Source organism: Haliotis rubra, unplaced genomic scaffold (assembly GCF_003918875.1).
Source record: "Haliotis rubra isolate DU_JTF1 unplaced genomic scaffold, ASM391887v1 Scf300, whole genome shotgun sequence".
NCBI lineage: Eukaryota > Metazoa > Mollusca > Gastropoda > Lepetellida > Haliotidae > Haliotis > Haliotis rubra.
The window spans coordinates 807,653-822,567 of NW_025766970.1; the positions used below are offsets into that span (position 1 = coordinate 807,653).

At 44.8% G+C, this 14,915-nt stretch overlaps 1 protein-coding gene and 1 long non-coding RNA gene across 2 annotated transcripts; one reads left to right on the plus strand and one right to left on the minus strand.

The window, feature by feature from the left end:
• The first annotated feature begins 566 nt into the window (after positions 1 to 566).
• Positions 567 to 13,688, plus strand: LOC124282682 (sialate O-acetylesterase-like). Its single transcript, XM_046718708.1, has 9 exons — positions 567 to 941; positions 2,753 to 3,099; positions 4,012 to 4,150; positions 4,640 to 4,838; positions 7,176 to 7,294; positions 10,140 to 10,279; positions 10,904 to 11,061; positions 11,490 to 11,670; positions 12,440 to 13,688. The coding sequence occupies exons 1-9, from the start codon at positions 674 to 676 to the stop codon at positions 12,728 to 12,730; spliced, it is 1,842 nt and encodes a 613-aa protein (XP_046574664.1). The 5' UTR covers positions 567 to 673; the 3' UTR covers positions 12,731 to 13,688.
• On the minus strand, positions 8,518 to 9,107 carry LOC124282684. Its single transcript, XR_006900220.1, has 4 exons — positions 9,052 to 9,107; positions 8,820 to 8,853; positions 8,596 to 8,691; positions 8,518 to 8,539 (listed from the first exon to the last, which is right to left on the minus strand). It is a non-coding gene; the product is annotated as an uncharacterized LOC124282684 (long non-coding RNA).
• Positions 13,689 to 14,915: the final 1,227 nt, after the last annotated feature.

Sequence of the window (14,915 nt, forward strand, 5' to 3'; positions counted from 1 at the left end):
CTATAAGTTGTAAAGAACTATACCTAGACCACGATGACATGATGCACGTGGGCAGCTTACTGCGCATTTCTCACCATGGAACCGTGGTAACATTTCTAGCTTTGCGTTGCCTCTGTCTGGTGCGAAAGGAGCGGGTACGCTGTAATGATAAAAACATTTCTACACAGTAATAATCCAGGTTAGTTCCAACTGGCTAATAATGAAATTATGTATGGCCAAACTCCCATCCCGTTTGGTATATATACGTGTGTATTAAACAGTATCCAACCGTGATATTGCTGGAATGTTGCTAAAAGCGGCGTAAAACTAAACTCACTCACTCACTCCCCATGAAAAGCGGTTTTAGCAGAAGAGGTCATTGAGCTCTTTCAAAATGTAGATATTCAAGACTTGGCAGGGATTCTATAGAAATAACTTTCAAAGCAGACTACCGAAAGAATCTCTATAGGAGATATATTTCTTCGTGGGACATACCTCTCTCACATATTAGCATACTGTCCAACTATATGGGTTTTATGTGACAGATTTTAGTAAGGGGGGTAACTCTAACTTACCCACCCTCACATCAATAACAATACAATGATCACGAGGTTTGAGTTTTAAGTTTTGATTGTTCAGTCTCGACCTACATCCATTTAGGCGAGTGAGAAGTATTAACGGAATCTTGACTTGTATGCTATTGTCGCATGCAGAGGTGTCATTGCGAGATTACTTAGAACAAGGCTTCCGCATCCACCTGTTGCGCTGTTCATATGTAGCAGAGATGATGATGCCAGGATACATCACAACGGTAGCGAGAACAGGTTTATCAAGGAAGGTGGGGTCGATGGCCTTCCTACAGTGCATGTTTCTATCGCTGTTGTTGCGGGCCGCTGCTCACTCTGTAGATGAGCGTCAAGATGAAATTTACGCAATGTTTCAGAATGGATTTCCAAACGAAGGTAGACTACCAGGATAGGGTTCCGGTGTTGGGAAATAAATAAACTTTTTCAGTTTTGTAATGATGTTATGCAATGATAATGATACAGAGTATCTACTATGTGCAACATCACCGTCATGAACTTGCAACAATGTTTACGTCACTAATCAGAGACCATAAAATATTTTGGCAAGTCTGTATAATACATTTCTTCAGTCATTCTTTCTTCAAACATTGTTTTTATTTTATCCCCCAACATTATTAGAATATTTCCTCTGTGTGTTTTTGTTAATCATTTTCAAAAGATATTATAAACATAAATTGTACTATATGTGATCAGGCAAGCATGTATAACTGCTAATTTATTCACAACATATGATATTTATAATAAAATAGCGTTTTCACACCAATCATGTTAATAACAGCTTTGCTCCAATAAGTGCTGCCTCACAAACTTTTAGACTTACTTGGTATGATATGTATAATAGTCATGAGAGTGTGAATTATGGTGACTATGGTGACTGAAACTCTATAATGTACTGTATTGCTTGTTAAATGTGCAGGTTATGTACTGAACCACATAACACCAATTATCTAGTAAAAGAAGAAGTTGATAAATTATTGCTGTCTTATTATGATGTGTAAAAAACTAAAAACATATACCACATTGATCATGCATATCAGTCTTGTAGTCATATTAGTTCGTGACATGATACCATTCCTCAGTTTTGGGGGTGACTTAGTTCTCAGGGCATGGCTTCTACAAATATATGGTGGTGAATCTCAGTATCTTAAGTTTGAATCCCAGTTTCAAAATAATAACATAACACAAGTTTCCCTCCAACATATTTCAACTTTTTCTTCATGGATAAATTTAAATTCCCCCTGAAGATAAAGTTGAAACATGTAGGGGGAAATATGTCTTTTGTACTACTGTTCACAATCTCTCTCAAATCTGAGCAAATCAGAAAAATGACAGACATATAAGTAAAAGGTTTTTTTAGCCTTTCTCACTGTATTTTCATATAGATTGTAATGTCAAACACTATATTGGGGTTATACGGTGATATTAGGGGAAGGTCCAAACTTATGTCAATTGAGGTAGTATTAAAATATGCATTTTGGTGGGAGCAATAATTATAATTCTATGCAGTATTGTTTGTATCAGTCAGGATTCACGTCTAGAATCTCAAGAACCAATATCTAGTTTCAGGACTAGAATATGTGTTATTAAGATTGAAGATTATAATTACAGTATGGACATGTAAATAATGCAGCTTTGTAATGGTGATTTGTTTTTTACTGATAACATGACACAATAAAGAGAAAGTGATGTTTTTATTATTGCAGTGTTAAAGTATCCTAGTATTAAAGTAAGTAAAGAAGCTCTCTTAGGGCTAAGATAGTTGTAAGTGCCATACATTAACATTAACTTTCAACTATTTTAGCACTAAGAGAGCTTGGAAAATCTAGGCCCTGGATTGCACAAAATAACAATTTTCTCCCAATTTGTCCAGCTTGAAGATTTAGTTTGAAATCCTAGAAAATTTCCTGCTTAATGATAATGATAATAAGCATTTCATATTTAAAATTACTGCAGAGAGAAAAGGGTGGTAGAATGATGGGTACAATGCTTAATTTTTATGAAAATTGTTTGAGTTCCTGGCGTGCCAGAAGAGCAGGACCTATTTTTCGAACACCTGGTGTTCAGTGATCAATTAATATAAATATCATCAGCATTTCGTTTTGTTATGCCTAGTGGAATCTGTTACAGCTGATAATTTAGACTGGTTATTCTCTAGCACTGATGTTTTATATTTCTTTGTTTTGTAGTTACCCCACAAACCTATCCCTCTAACTTTACATTCGCCTCCTACTATGGGAATCACATGGTTCTACAAAGGGCACCGAGACAGGCCATCATCTGGGGGTACTCCCCGAACATCAGAGAGGTCATCAAGGTCAAGGTGGAAGGTCAGGAGACAGTCTCAGGAAGGGTTTACAAAGACAGCATCTACGGTGTCGGCATCTGGAAGGTGACCTTGCCCCCTGTGTCCCTGCCAGGACCGTTTACAATCAAAGCCTCATCAGCTACGGAGATGATCACCTTGACGGATGTCCTGTTTGGGGATGTGTGGATCTGCTCAGGCCAGTCCAACATGCAGTTTACTGTCAACAGGGTATATGTTCATTAGTTTTAGACACAAGGGTCAGTTACAATGATCAGTGTTCCATGACTGTGTTTGTGAAACTGAATGTTTAAGTGAGTCACAGTGATATTTTTCAGTGACAGTAAGATAATGCATAAACCCTCACAAAGCTTTTAAGCATGAATAATTATCCACTTTTGAATTTGATGTTGAGAGGGGTTTTGAAAACCATGTTTAGAATGTTCACAGCTCCAGGCTGGACATAAATCCAACACGAATCACCTGTGATGTCAGTATGGTGGAGGCAATACCCATTGTGTCAATAGGTCGACATAGTATTTACATGAATAATTAATAGATGTACTCACCTTGTACTCACCTGGCACCCAGCTATGCAAAATGGGTTGTATACAGTGAAACCTGTCTAAACTGGCACCCCATGGGACTGAAATAAAATGCCGGCTTTAGACAGGGTGCCGGATTAGACAGTGACGATCATTTTCCAACATGGCTGCCATTTACACGGGACAATCTCTCAATCTAGTGTGCCGAGAGGAGTGTATTGGATTAAGGGACCTTGATTGGTCTGCTCATACCCATGCCAGCTTGATTCATCGCGCAATCACTACTTTCTGATTATCTAGCGTGCCAAGAGGATAATAAGTGTATTGGATTATGGGTCCTGCTCATATACCCATGCTGGTTTAGACAGTGTTAGTTACAGTTAGAATTGCTTGTTGGGACTGGATAGTCGTGCCGGAATACAGAATAGACAGGTGCTAGATTAGACAATGTTATAATGGTCATAACATTGTTGTAAAATGCCGGTTTTGACAGTGTGCTGGATTACACAGGTGCTGGTGTTGGCAGGTTTCACTGTAATTACAACCAGAAAAGGTATAAAACAGTGTTCAGCGATAAGTCTCAGTTTTCATCTTTCAGATGTTCAATGCAACAGCTGAAATAGCTGCAGCATCCAACTTCACCAACATCCGACTTTTCAGTGTTGCTCTCAAGTTCAACCCCAATGAAACCCTGGACCTACTGGCTGTCAATGAAGGATGGTCCCTGCCCAGTAGGAGTGAGTATTGCCTTCAATGTTGGAGCAGACCAGGATTAACCAAGTGGATCAAGTGACCCAGTACCCAGTACATGGCTTCACAATAGGTCCAGTGGTTGAATATCGATGCTGACAGGGGTAGCCTAGTGGCTCACCAACCCAAAGGCCTGAGTTTGATTCCCAATATTGGTAAAATCCAGGATTCAAATCCACGCCCTCAGAGAGTGAGGCACCTAACTGCGAGAAGACAAGGTCAGCGACCTAACCCAGCGCTATTTAGTGTTCCACAAACATGGAAGTCTGATTAACGGTATTCTTGATCACATACTTGTGTACCCGTAGGGCCATGGGAGCCATGCCAGTTTGCAATTGTCAGAGGGCTACATAAGGTATGCCTACACTACTAGACATGTGTTACACAAATCTGCAAGTTGTATTTTCGATAGATGGTTCAACACAGAAGCAAGTACATGGTGTTCCTTGTCTGACTGCTGTGGGCTCTACTTACAGAGAGCCTGGTTGACCACACTGGGTCAGTTTACTTCTCAGCTGTCTGCTGGCTGTATGGCAGGCTCATGTACCAGGAATTCGGGTATCCAGTTGGACTGATCGACACATCCTATGGCGGCACACCAATCGAGGCCTGGTCTTCAACAGATGCCTTAGCACAGTGCGGAATATCTCCCACAGACATTGTGGATTCATACATGTACGTAGCACCATTGGCTTACAGATTACAGTCAGTTATAATTACGAGATGACCTATTGGATGTGGTGGTCAAGCTCACTGACTTGTGTGACTGCTTGGTATCTCATGACGTGCATCGCTGATCACTATATCAATCACTGGCTTGTCTGGTGAAGAGTTGGTTATTTATAGCACATGGCTGGAATGGTGCTGAAACATCTTAATGTATGTACCATATGTGGCACAGGCCTGTGTGGATGGTGGCACAGGCCTGTGTGGATGGTGGCACAGGCCTGTGTGGATGGTGGCACAGGCCTGTGTTGATGGTGGCACAGGCCTGTGTGGATGGTGGCACAGGCCTGTGTTGATGCATGCACAAGTTGGTTTTAAGCAAGTCAGTCATCTTCTGTGCAATACCTTTTCCCAGAGCGTCTACAGTAATCTGTCTCCCTACTTTGACTATTTCAAGTATTTTATTGAGTTTATTATCATTTTTAAATCTTGTTTAAATTATCAGGGATAGAAATCCTTTTTTTTCTAAGTGAGCCTTAGGGCACCAGGCAAGATTTTAAATGTGCCTTTCAGAAATCAAGTGTGCCCACATGTTTTTCAGAATAAATGACTGTAGCAATGATGATGATCATTTGAACCTGTTTTCTGTTATGTCACTGATATGTCTTCTGTTTAAGATGGCTTTCCTAACCTTCATTTGTTCTACTTTCCCAACACCTTTAATGGCTAAGAATTCTGTGACAGGTTTACTGGTTCAGTATATCAGTCATACACAATTACCACTTCAATAACCGAACTATCAGTACTCCCATCACTCTAAATGGAAGAACAACCACATTTTTTTATATCATCCATCATAATTCCAGTGATTTCCTGGGCGATAAAGTCAATAAATGGTTTTGCCTGTTTGTCATTTGCGTAAGTGTTTTGTTTTGGGGATTAAATGACCAAAGGTGAGTTATGTCTCTAAAACTTCAGGCATGCCTGAAGGGCACCAAGAACCTATTTTATCTGTGCCATTTCAATATTTACTGTGCCATGGCACGCTAATATATGGGGTATTTTGGACCCTGCAATATCATGATTGCCTGCAAAAATCTACATTTGAAAAGGTCAGTGCGTATAGACAGGAGAATTTATATTTTGTGTTTTTATTGTTTTGGATAATCTGTTGTCATAAGCCGCTGTCAACAAGACATGAGGTATGTAATAAATAGGAAAACTGAAAGATGATGTGTCTAGTGACATGTGATGAATCTCTCATCATGTGTCACTTGACTGTGACACATATAATACAACCTAGTCCCCTACATAATTTGCCATAAGAGTATTGCTACTGGGACTGTTGTGATGTATGGTTGTGTCAGTCGTCACCATGGTTACATCCCTAGATACCATACAGTGATATAGCCAGGACAGCAAGTGGTGGTCATCCAGTGGGGTGTATTGCAATCTACATAGAATGTACAGTCTCGGTCATCCAGTGGGGTGTATTGCAATCTACATAGAATGTACAGTCTCGGTCATCCAGTGGGGTGTATTGCAATCTACATAGAATGTACAGTCTCGGTCATCCAGTGGGGTGTATTGCAATCTACATAGAATGTACAGTCTCGGTCTTCCAGTGGGGTGTATTGCAATCTACATAGAATGTACAGTCTCGGTCATCCAGTGGGGGTGTATTGCAATCTACATAGAATGTACAGTCTAGGTCATCCAGTGGGGTGTATTGCAATCTACATAGAATGTACAGTCTCGGTCATCCAGTGGGGTGTATTGCAATCTACATAGAATGTACAGTCTCGGTCATCCAGTGGGGTGTATTGCAATCTACATAGAATGTACAGTCTCGGTCATCCAGTGGGGTGTATTGCAATCTACATAGAATGTACAGTCTCGGTCATCCAGTGGGGTGTATTGCAATCTACATAGAATGTACAGTCTCGGTCATCCAGTGGGGTGTATTGCAATCTACATAGAATGTACAGTCTCGGTCATCCAGTGGGGTGTATTGCAGTCTACATAGAATGTACAGTCTCGGTCATCCAGTGGGGTGTATTGCAATCTACATAGTTTGTACAGTCTCGGTCATACAGTGGGGTGTATTGCAATCTACATAGAATGTACAGTCTCGGTCATCCAGTGGGGTGTATTGCAATCTACATAGAATGTACAGTCTCGGTCATGTACAGTCTCAATGACACATGCTCCAACATCAAATAGATGATTAGTATGCATCAAAGTACCATATAAGTTTTCTTTTCTAACCTAGTGGTATTTGCCCAGGTTACTGTCCGAGTTTTGCACCGCTCTCATGCATGTTATAAACTTGATGTATGTTAACAGATATGAGTTTGAGAAGACCCTGCCTGGCTACACCAATTCCCACACACCCACCCAGCTCTGGAACTGTATGATCCACCCGCTACTTAACATGACCATATATGGAGTCATCTGGTACCAAGGTATGTACAGTTAAGCTCAGCTTGCATGGAATGTAACCTGTTGTAGTGATGAGTACCCCTGGAACCATTCACAACAGAACCTAAATTTCAGATGATCCCAGTAAACTCCCCCTTTCTACCAGTGATCCCACCCTCACCCCACTGATCTCCCACCGTCACCCCACTGAGCTCTCCCACCCTCAACCCACTGATCTCCCACCCTCACACCCACTGATCTCCCATCTGCCCAACTCCCATTGATCTCCCACCACTCACCAATTCTGTGATCCCCAACCTCACCCTACTGATCTCCTCCTCACCCACCCCCACCTGATCTCCCACTCCCACCCCACTGATCTCCCACCCTCACCCCACTGATCTCTCACCCCACTGATCTCACCCCACTGATCTCCCAACCACCCACCCCACTGATCTCCCACCCTCAACCCACTGATCTCCCCACCCTCACCTCACACCCTCACCCACTGATCTCCCCACCCTCACCCCACTGATCTCCCACCCTCACTCCACTGATCTCCCCACCTCATCCCACTGATCTCTTCCACCCTCACCCACTGATCTCCCACCCTCACCCCACTGATCCCCTCCCTCTCACCCCACTGATCTCCACCCCACTGATCTCCCACCAACCATCTCCACCTCCACTGATCTCCCCACCCTCTGTGACCTCACCCCACTGATCTCCCCACCTCTCCCCCACTGATCTCCCACCCCACCACTGATCTCCACCCTCACCCCACTGATCCCACCCTCCACTCTCCCACCTCACCCCACTGATCTCCCACCCACTGATCTCCCACCACCCCACTGATCTCCCACCCCGCCACCCACTGGATCTCCCACCCTCACCCCCCCCACTGATCTCCCACCCTCCCACCCCACCCACTGATCTCCCACCACCTGATCCTCCCACCCCTCCCTCCACTGATCTCCCACCCCACCCACCTCTCCCACCACCCCACTGATCTCCCACCCTCACTCCACTGATCTCCCACCCTCAACCCACTGATCTCCCACCCTCACCCCACCGATCTCCCACCCTCACCCCACTGATCTCCCACCCACCCCACCTCCACCACCCTCACCCCACTGATCTCCCACCCTCACCCACTGATCTCCCACCCCACCTCCACTGATCTCCCACCCCTCACCCCACTGATCTCCCACCCTCACACCACCACTGATCTCCCACCCTTACCTCCACTGGATCTCCCACCCTCACACCCACTGATCTCCCACCCTCACCTCACTGATCTCCACCCCACCCACTTGATCTCCCTCCTCACCCACTGATCCCTCACCCCACTGATCTCCCACCCTCACACCCTCTGATCTCCCACCCTCTCCACCCCACTGATCTCCCACCCTCACCCCACTGATCTCCCACCCTCACTCCACTGATCTCCCACCCCACCCACTGATCTCCCACCCTCCACCCCTGATCTCCCACCTCACCCCACTGATCTCCCCACCCTCACCCCACTGATCTCCCACCCCTCACCCACTGATCTTCCACCCTCTCCACCTGATCTCCCACCCTCACCCCACTGATCTCCCACCTCACTCCACTCGATCTCTCCCACCCTCACCCCACTGATCTCCCACCTCACCCCACTGATCTCCCCACCCCCACCCTCACACCCACTGATCTCCCACCCACCCCACTGATCTCCCACCCTCACCCCACTGATCTCTCCACCCTCGGCCCACCCACTGATCTCCCACTGATCTCCCACCGCTCACCCACTGATCTCCACCCTCACCCCACTGATCTCCCACCCTCACCCCACTGATCTCCCACACCCCACTGATCTCCCACCACCCCCCTCCACCCTCTGATCTCTCCCACCCTCACCCCACTGATCTCCCACCCCACACCCACTGATCTCTCCACCCTCACCCCACTGATCTCCCACCCTCACCCACTGATCTCTCCACCCCCTCACCCCACTGATCTCCCACCCTCACCCCCACTGATCTCACCTCCACCTCCCACCCCACTGATCTCCCCACCCTCACCCCACTGATCTCCCCACCTCTCACCCCACTGATCTCCCACCTCACACACCCACTGATCTCCCACCCTCACCCCACTGGATCTCTCCCACCCTCACCCCACTGATCTCCCACCCTCACCCCACTGATCTCCCCACCCCTCACCCCACTGATCTCCCACCCTCACCCCACTGATCTCTCCCACCCTCACCCCACTGATCTCCCACCCTCACCCACTGATCTCCCACCCTCACCCCACTGATCTCCCACCCCCTCACTGATCTCCACTGATCTCCCACCTCACCCCACTGATCTTCCCACTCCACCCTGATCTCCCACCTCACCCCACTGATCTCCCACCCTCTCACCCACCCATCTTCCACCCTCACCCCACTGATCTCTCTCACCCCACCCCTCACCCCACTGATCTCCCACCACCCTCACTCCCACCCTCACCCCACTGATCTTCCACCCTCACCCTCTCCCACCCCACTGATCTCCCACCCTCACCCCACTGATCTCCCACCCTCACCCCACTGATCTCCCACCCTCACACCCATCTCCCACCCTGACCTCCCACCCTCACCCCACTGATCTCCCACCCTCACCCACTGATCTCCCCCTCACCCCACTGATTTCCCTCCCATCCCCCACACTGATCTCCTCACCCCCACTGATCTCCCACCCTCACCCACTGATCTCTCACCCTCACACCCATGATCTCCCACCCTCACCCCACTGATCTCCCACCCTCACCCCACTGATCTCTTACCCTCACACCAGTAATCTCCTACTCTCACCTGTCACATTACCAAGGGGGAACTCTGACATGTTGTCTCCCAATATGCAGGAGAGAACAATGCCATACCTCACTCCAACACCCACAAGTACAACTGCACCTTCCCTGCAATGATCTCAGACTGGAGACTCAAGTTCAACCAGGGATCACTGGGACAGACTGACAAACTCTTCCCTTTTGGATTTGTTCAGGTAGTTCTCCACAAATATTCATGGGATGTTGTCAGATTTTCAATCCTGTATAGCTGAATATTGCCTAGATATTGTGTCATTTTAATGCTCACTTATTAATGTCTAAATTTGATCATAGGGCAGCCATATCAAAATATGTTGTAACTTGTTCTGTCCAACTTGTTGTACAAGGCAGTTCCTGTTGATTGGTATGTCTAAAATATGGTGCAACATTAAATTCAAGTAGCATTATTTGGAGCTCATAACTGTTGCTGAAGAAATGTCTTTGTTTATTGTATCTATTGGCTTGATACCACATATTCTTCTATATTTTGACTTGAGTCACACAGCAGTGTGTTATGCCACAGCAAGAGGTAGATTGTCCCAGCAGTGTGTTATGCCACAGCAAGAGGTAGATTGTCCCAGCAGTGTGTTATGCCAGTAAGACAGTGTATGAATGGCACCCCTTTGTTAACACAAGGCAGCAGGAGGTAGATTGTCCCAGCAGTGTGTTATGCCACAGCAGGAGGTAGATTGTCCCAGCATCAATGGCATAAAAGTATATTCCGGCTTTATATCTGTATTTTGAATTATCGCAATATAGATTTGCACTGGAATAACCTCAACCTACCTCTTACAATATAGCTTGGACCCAAGGACCCCAAGCCTTCTGTACAATCTGGGTATGCTGAGATCCGCTGGCATCAGACCGCTGACTATGGCTATGTCCCAAATCCTAAGATGGAGAAAACATTTATGGCTGTTGCCATGGATCTGGCAGACTTTGGATCTCCATATGGATCGTGTGTACACTTTGATTGATATCACTGTGCCCAAGCTAACTCCAATCTCCACTCCAGAATTGTGTACTTCAGTGTCCATCATGTATCTCTTGTAAAACAAAGGACATTCATAGAAGGAGGCCCTGTGAGATACATTAAAACATTTTGTCTCACTTGACTGGAACGCGTGTATTTTTCTCTGTACGATAAAAACTTAATCTGTTCCTGAGTCTCACAATTTGAACATTAAATCTGGCAGTATTTTAAAATACATGTACCATAACTTCTTTGAGAGGCATTTTAGAAATTGTAAAGATGAAGGAAAACCAAGTTCAATGGACAGTCAACTAACACTTGCTTGATAAGGGTGTTAGTACCTACACCGAAATGTCGCACTCATTGCAATAAAGAAGTTTTCCTACATGTACCATTTCGGTTCTATTTCCCAGGGTCCATATTCGAGACAAGCCTGACGTTGCTAGGAGACTGTACCTGAGTGGACTGAGAGTAGCCTATGGTAAGGAGGTGCTATCTGCTGGCCCTCTACCTACCACAGTTGTAGAGAACTCAACCCAGCTTATCCTGACTTATCAGGAAAAAATCCTGTACCGTAATCTGGAAGGATTTGAGGTGAGTGTGGAATCACTGTTGGCAAGATGTTCAGCTGATCATTTCAGTTCCATGGTTTTATTATGAAGATCTGATCTCTGTAGGAATTCTAAAAACTTAATTAAACATTGATTTTCTGTGGTCTGCATGACACTTATTTGAGAACGAAATATTACTACAAGTAACTATTTCAGAAATATCTTAACGGCTTGACTGTCAAAATGACATAAGTTCATGTAATAGCAATTGAGCAGGGCATTGAATGACTGGCATATTTTCAAATGGTATTTGTAGACAGTGAGACCCCGGATATCCGAACACATTCGTTTTTGCGTAAATTGTGCGGATAACTGAATATACGGAGATCTGGATTTCTGTCATCCAGGCTTAGGTGTTGAAACGGTAGTGAGCATACACTTCTGGTTTAAAATCACTTACAAAGCAATATGGTCATCTTGATTTGCCAATTACAATTCACTTCACTTCACACGGTCAGCGGAAGATAAAAGCTTCATGCAGATAAGTGAGTCAATTTTGTGTTTATTTAGCTGGCTGGTTTGTAAAGTTTACCGTCCGGGAACGAAACCGCATATCCATTATAGACAGTCACTTTTATAACTAAGAGATTGTTTTTTTATGAAAATTGACAGGAAATCTAGGTTTCCGGATATTTTGGGTCCGGGTATCCGGGTCTCACTGTATATAATTGAAAGTGGGTTGTTATGAAGAGAGATGCAATGCTTCATGTGAACTGAGGTACTTTGTTTCACATAAAGAGGGTATGTTTCAGGTACTGTGCTCTGTGCCGAGCACTAACAACACAATCTGGACCCCCAACCCCATCTTGTCTGCCCTCCCCAGAAGCATCACACTGTACTCCCTGGTGTGTGGGGAGGGGCAGACTATCCTGGGGCTCAGATACAGCTGGAGGGAGTCCCCCTGTGCCTTCAAGACCTGCACAGTATACTCGGCTGAAAACCCTCTCCTCCCTGGACCTCCCTTCCTGGCATACAACAAGATGACCGGAGTGGCCGGGACAGTTCATGTCATAGACTGGAACACACCGACTGTCATTCACTAAACAGTCTCCCTTCCTGGTGTACCAGATGACCCAGCTGACAGTTCATACAGGAACACTCTGACTGGACTTCCCTTCCTGGTGTACCAGATGACCCAGCTGACAGTTCATACAGGAACACTCTGACTGGACTTCCCTTCCTGGTGTACCAGATGACCCAGCTGACAGTTCATACAGGAACACTCTGACTGGACTTCCCTTCCGAATGGTCCAGAAGATGGCCAGGGTGGCTGGACCAATTTATGTGAAAAACTTTATCAATCTGTCTGCCGTTCTTTGAAATGACCTCACTTCTTGACTTCCCAGATGTTCAAGTATTGGAATGTCCTTAGCAGCTAATGGTCTTCAATTTTGTAAAGGGAAATAACTCCATCTGCAAAAATATGAAATTAGTTAACACAAATTAGGAAATCTGCCAGAGTTTGAAGAGCTGACTACTCAAGTTGAAGTAGGATCAATATATAAGCAATATTTTCCTGCGACCAATCAGAAATATTTGGAGATTTAATGTTTGCAGATCACCTCTAATACTAACTTATACTAATAGTTCTATAAAATGGTCTCAAATGTATTTAGTCATGTTTTATAGCATCGAATGAAGTTATATACATAACAAATTTGTTTACCCATGGTTAACCCATGCATAAAACAATTCAACAATTATTACTTTTTACAGAAAGTATTATATTTCAGGATGTATCTGACCAATGCTATTCTGATTTATTTTGTATACATATTTATGTTCATTTTGTGCACAGTCCCATTTCAGTAAAAATCTATATTTTTTAAATGTGTCAAAAATGTTTTAATATAAAAAACACATATACATATACACATACAGTATTCATGTAGTACATATGCTTCATATAAGGAGATGTAAGAGTTATTGAAAATATTTAAACTATAGTTGTTCCTTCTTCTTACCAATGTTTCATCATAAAAGGTTCACTGACAAAATCCAGTGGCGGGTGTTGTTCTAAATGTCAGCCAAGCATTGTCCCACCTGGACCAGTGCAGCTGACTGGTTCTGGTCCTGTCCTAGGCGTGCTGTTACAACATGTGCAACCTATAGGTGGGTATCAACCTCATGCACCGTGACCTTACGTCCCAGCTTCTTCTCGAGTGGTAGACCATGATCTCCAACGACCTCGTCACGGTAGCCTATAGGTCATAATTGCCATTAACAATGATGCTTATGTTCTTCCATAAGATGGGGACCCGTGAAGATCCGGGTTAGAATTGTTCTTCACTAATCAACGCTTGTCATAAGAGGCGACTAAGGGGATTGGGTTAACACATGTCATGGTATCCCAGTTGCGAAGGACGATGCTCATTATGTCGATTACTGGATTGTCTGGCCCAGATCCGATTATTTACAGACCGCCGCCATATAGCTGAATATTGTTGAGTGCCTTGTAAAACTAAACTCACTCACTCCATAAGAAGGGATACCATGTTGTGATGACTTTGAATGCTGCCAGCATGAAACATTATCCTGTAGACCCTTGCATGACCATCAGAGCTGTCATGATGAAACCGGGACTGATCTGTGACCAGGATGTGGTCACTGTCTTGTCCCTTGGACTTCAGATATTGTCTACACCAAGCTATGCTATGCATGACGCTGAGTTTAGCAATATTCCAGCAAAATCACGGCGGGGGACACCAGAAATAAGCTTCACACATTGTACCCATGTGGGGATTCGAACCCGGGTCTTCGGCGTGACGAGCCAACGCTTTAACCACTAGGCTACCCCACCGCCCCTTTCTATGCATGACAGTGAGGTGGAAGCAATCTAAGGCGTATCGCAGGACATCGGGGTCGGACTTAGTCTGTCTCACAGTCACTGAACTACAGTACATTTCGCCCTGCCCACCTTGAATGGGGCTCCTTCTTAGTTAAAAGGGATTATTTGTTTCTAATAAAAACATTATGTATTCAGATACTAAGCGTTAGTCAGGATCCGAACGTTGTGTTTCCTCAGCTGGTTGCGAACAGTTTTGCCAACAAACTGATCTCGAACCAGGAATGGTCCGAGCTGTTAATGTGGTAGTTATCGATTCCTGCACCAACTGAGTATGGTTGTTGAATATGACCGACCGATGGGTGGCAAGTATAGAGCGTTGTCTGCTGATAACTCCTTCAAAGACATATTTTCTTTTGTTGAACATATGTCATGATAATTCG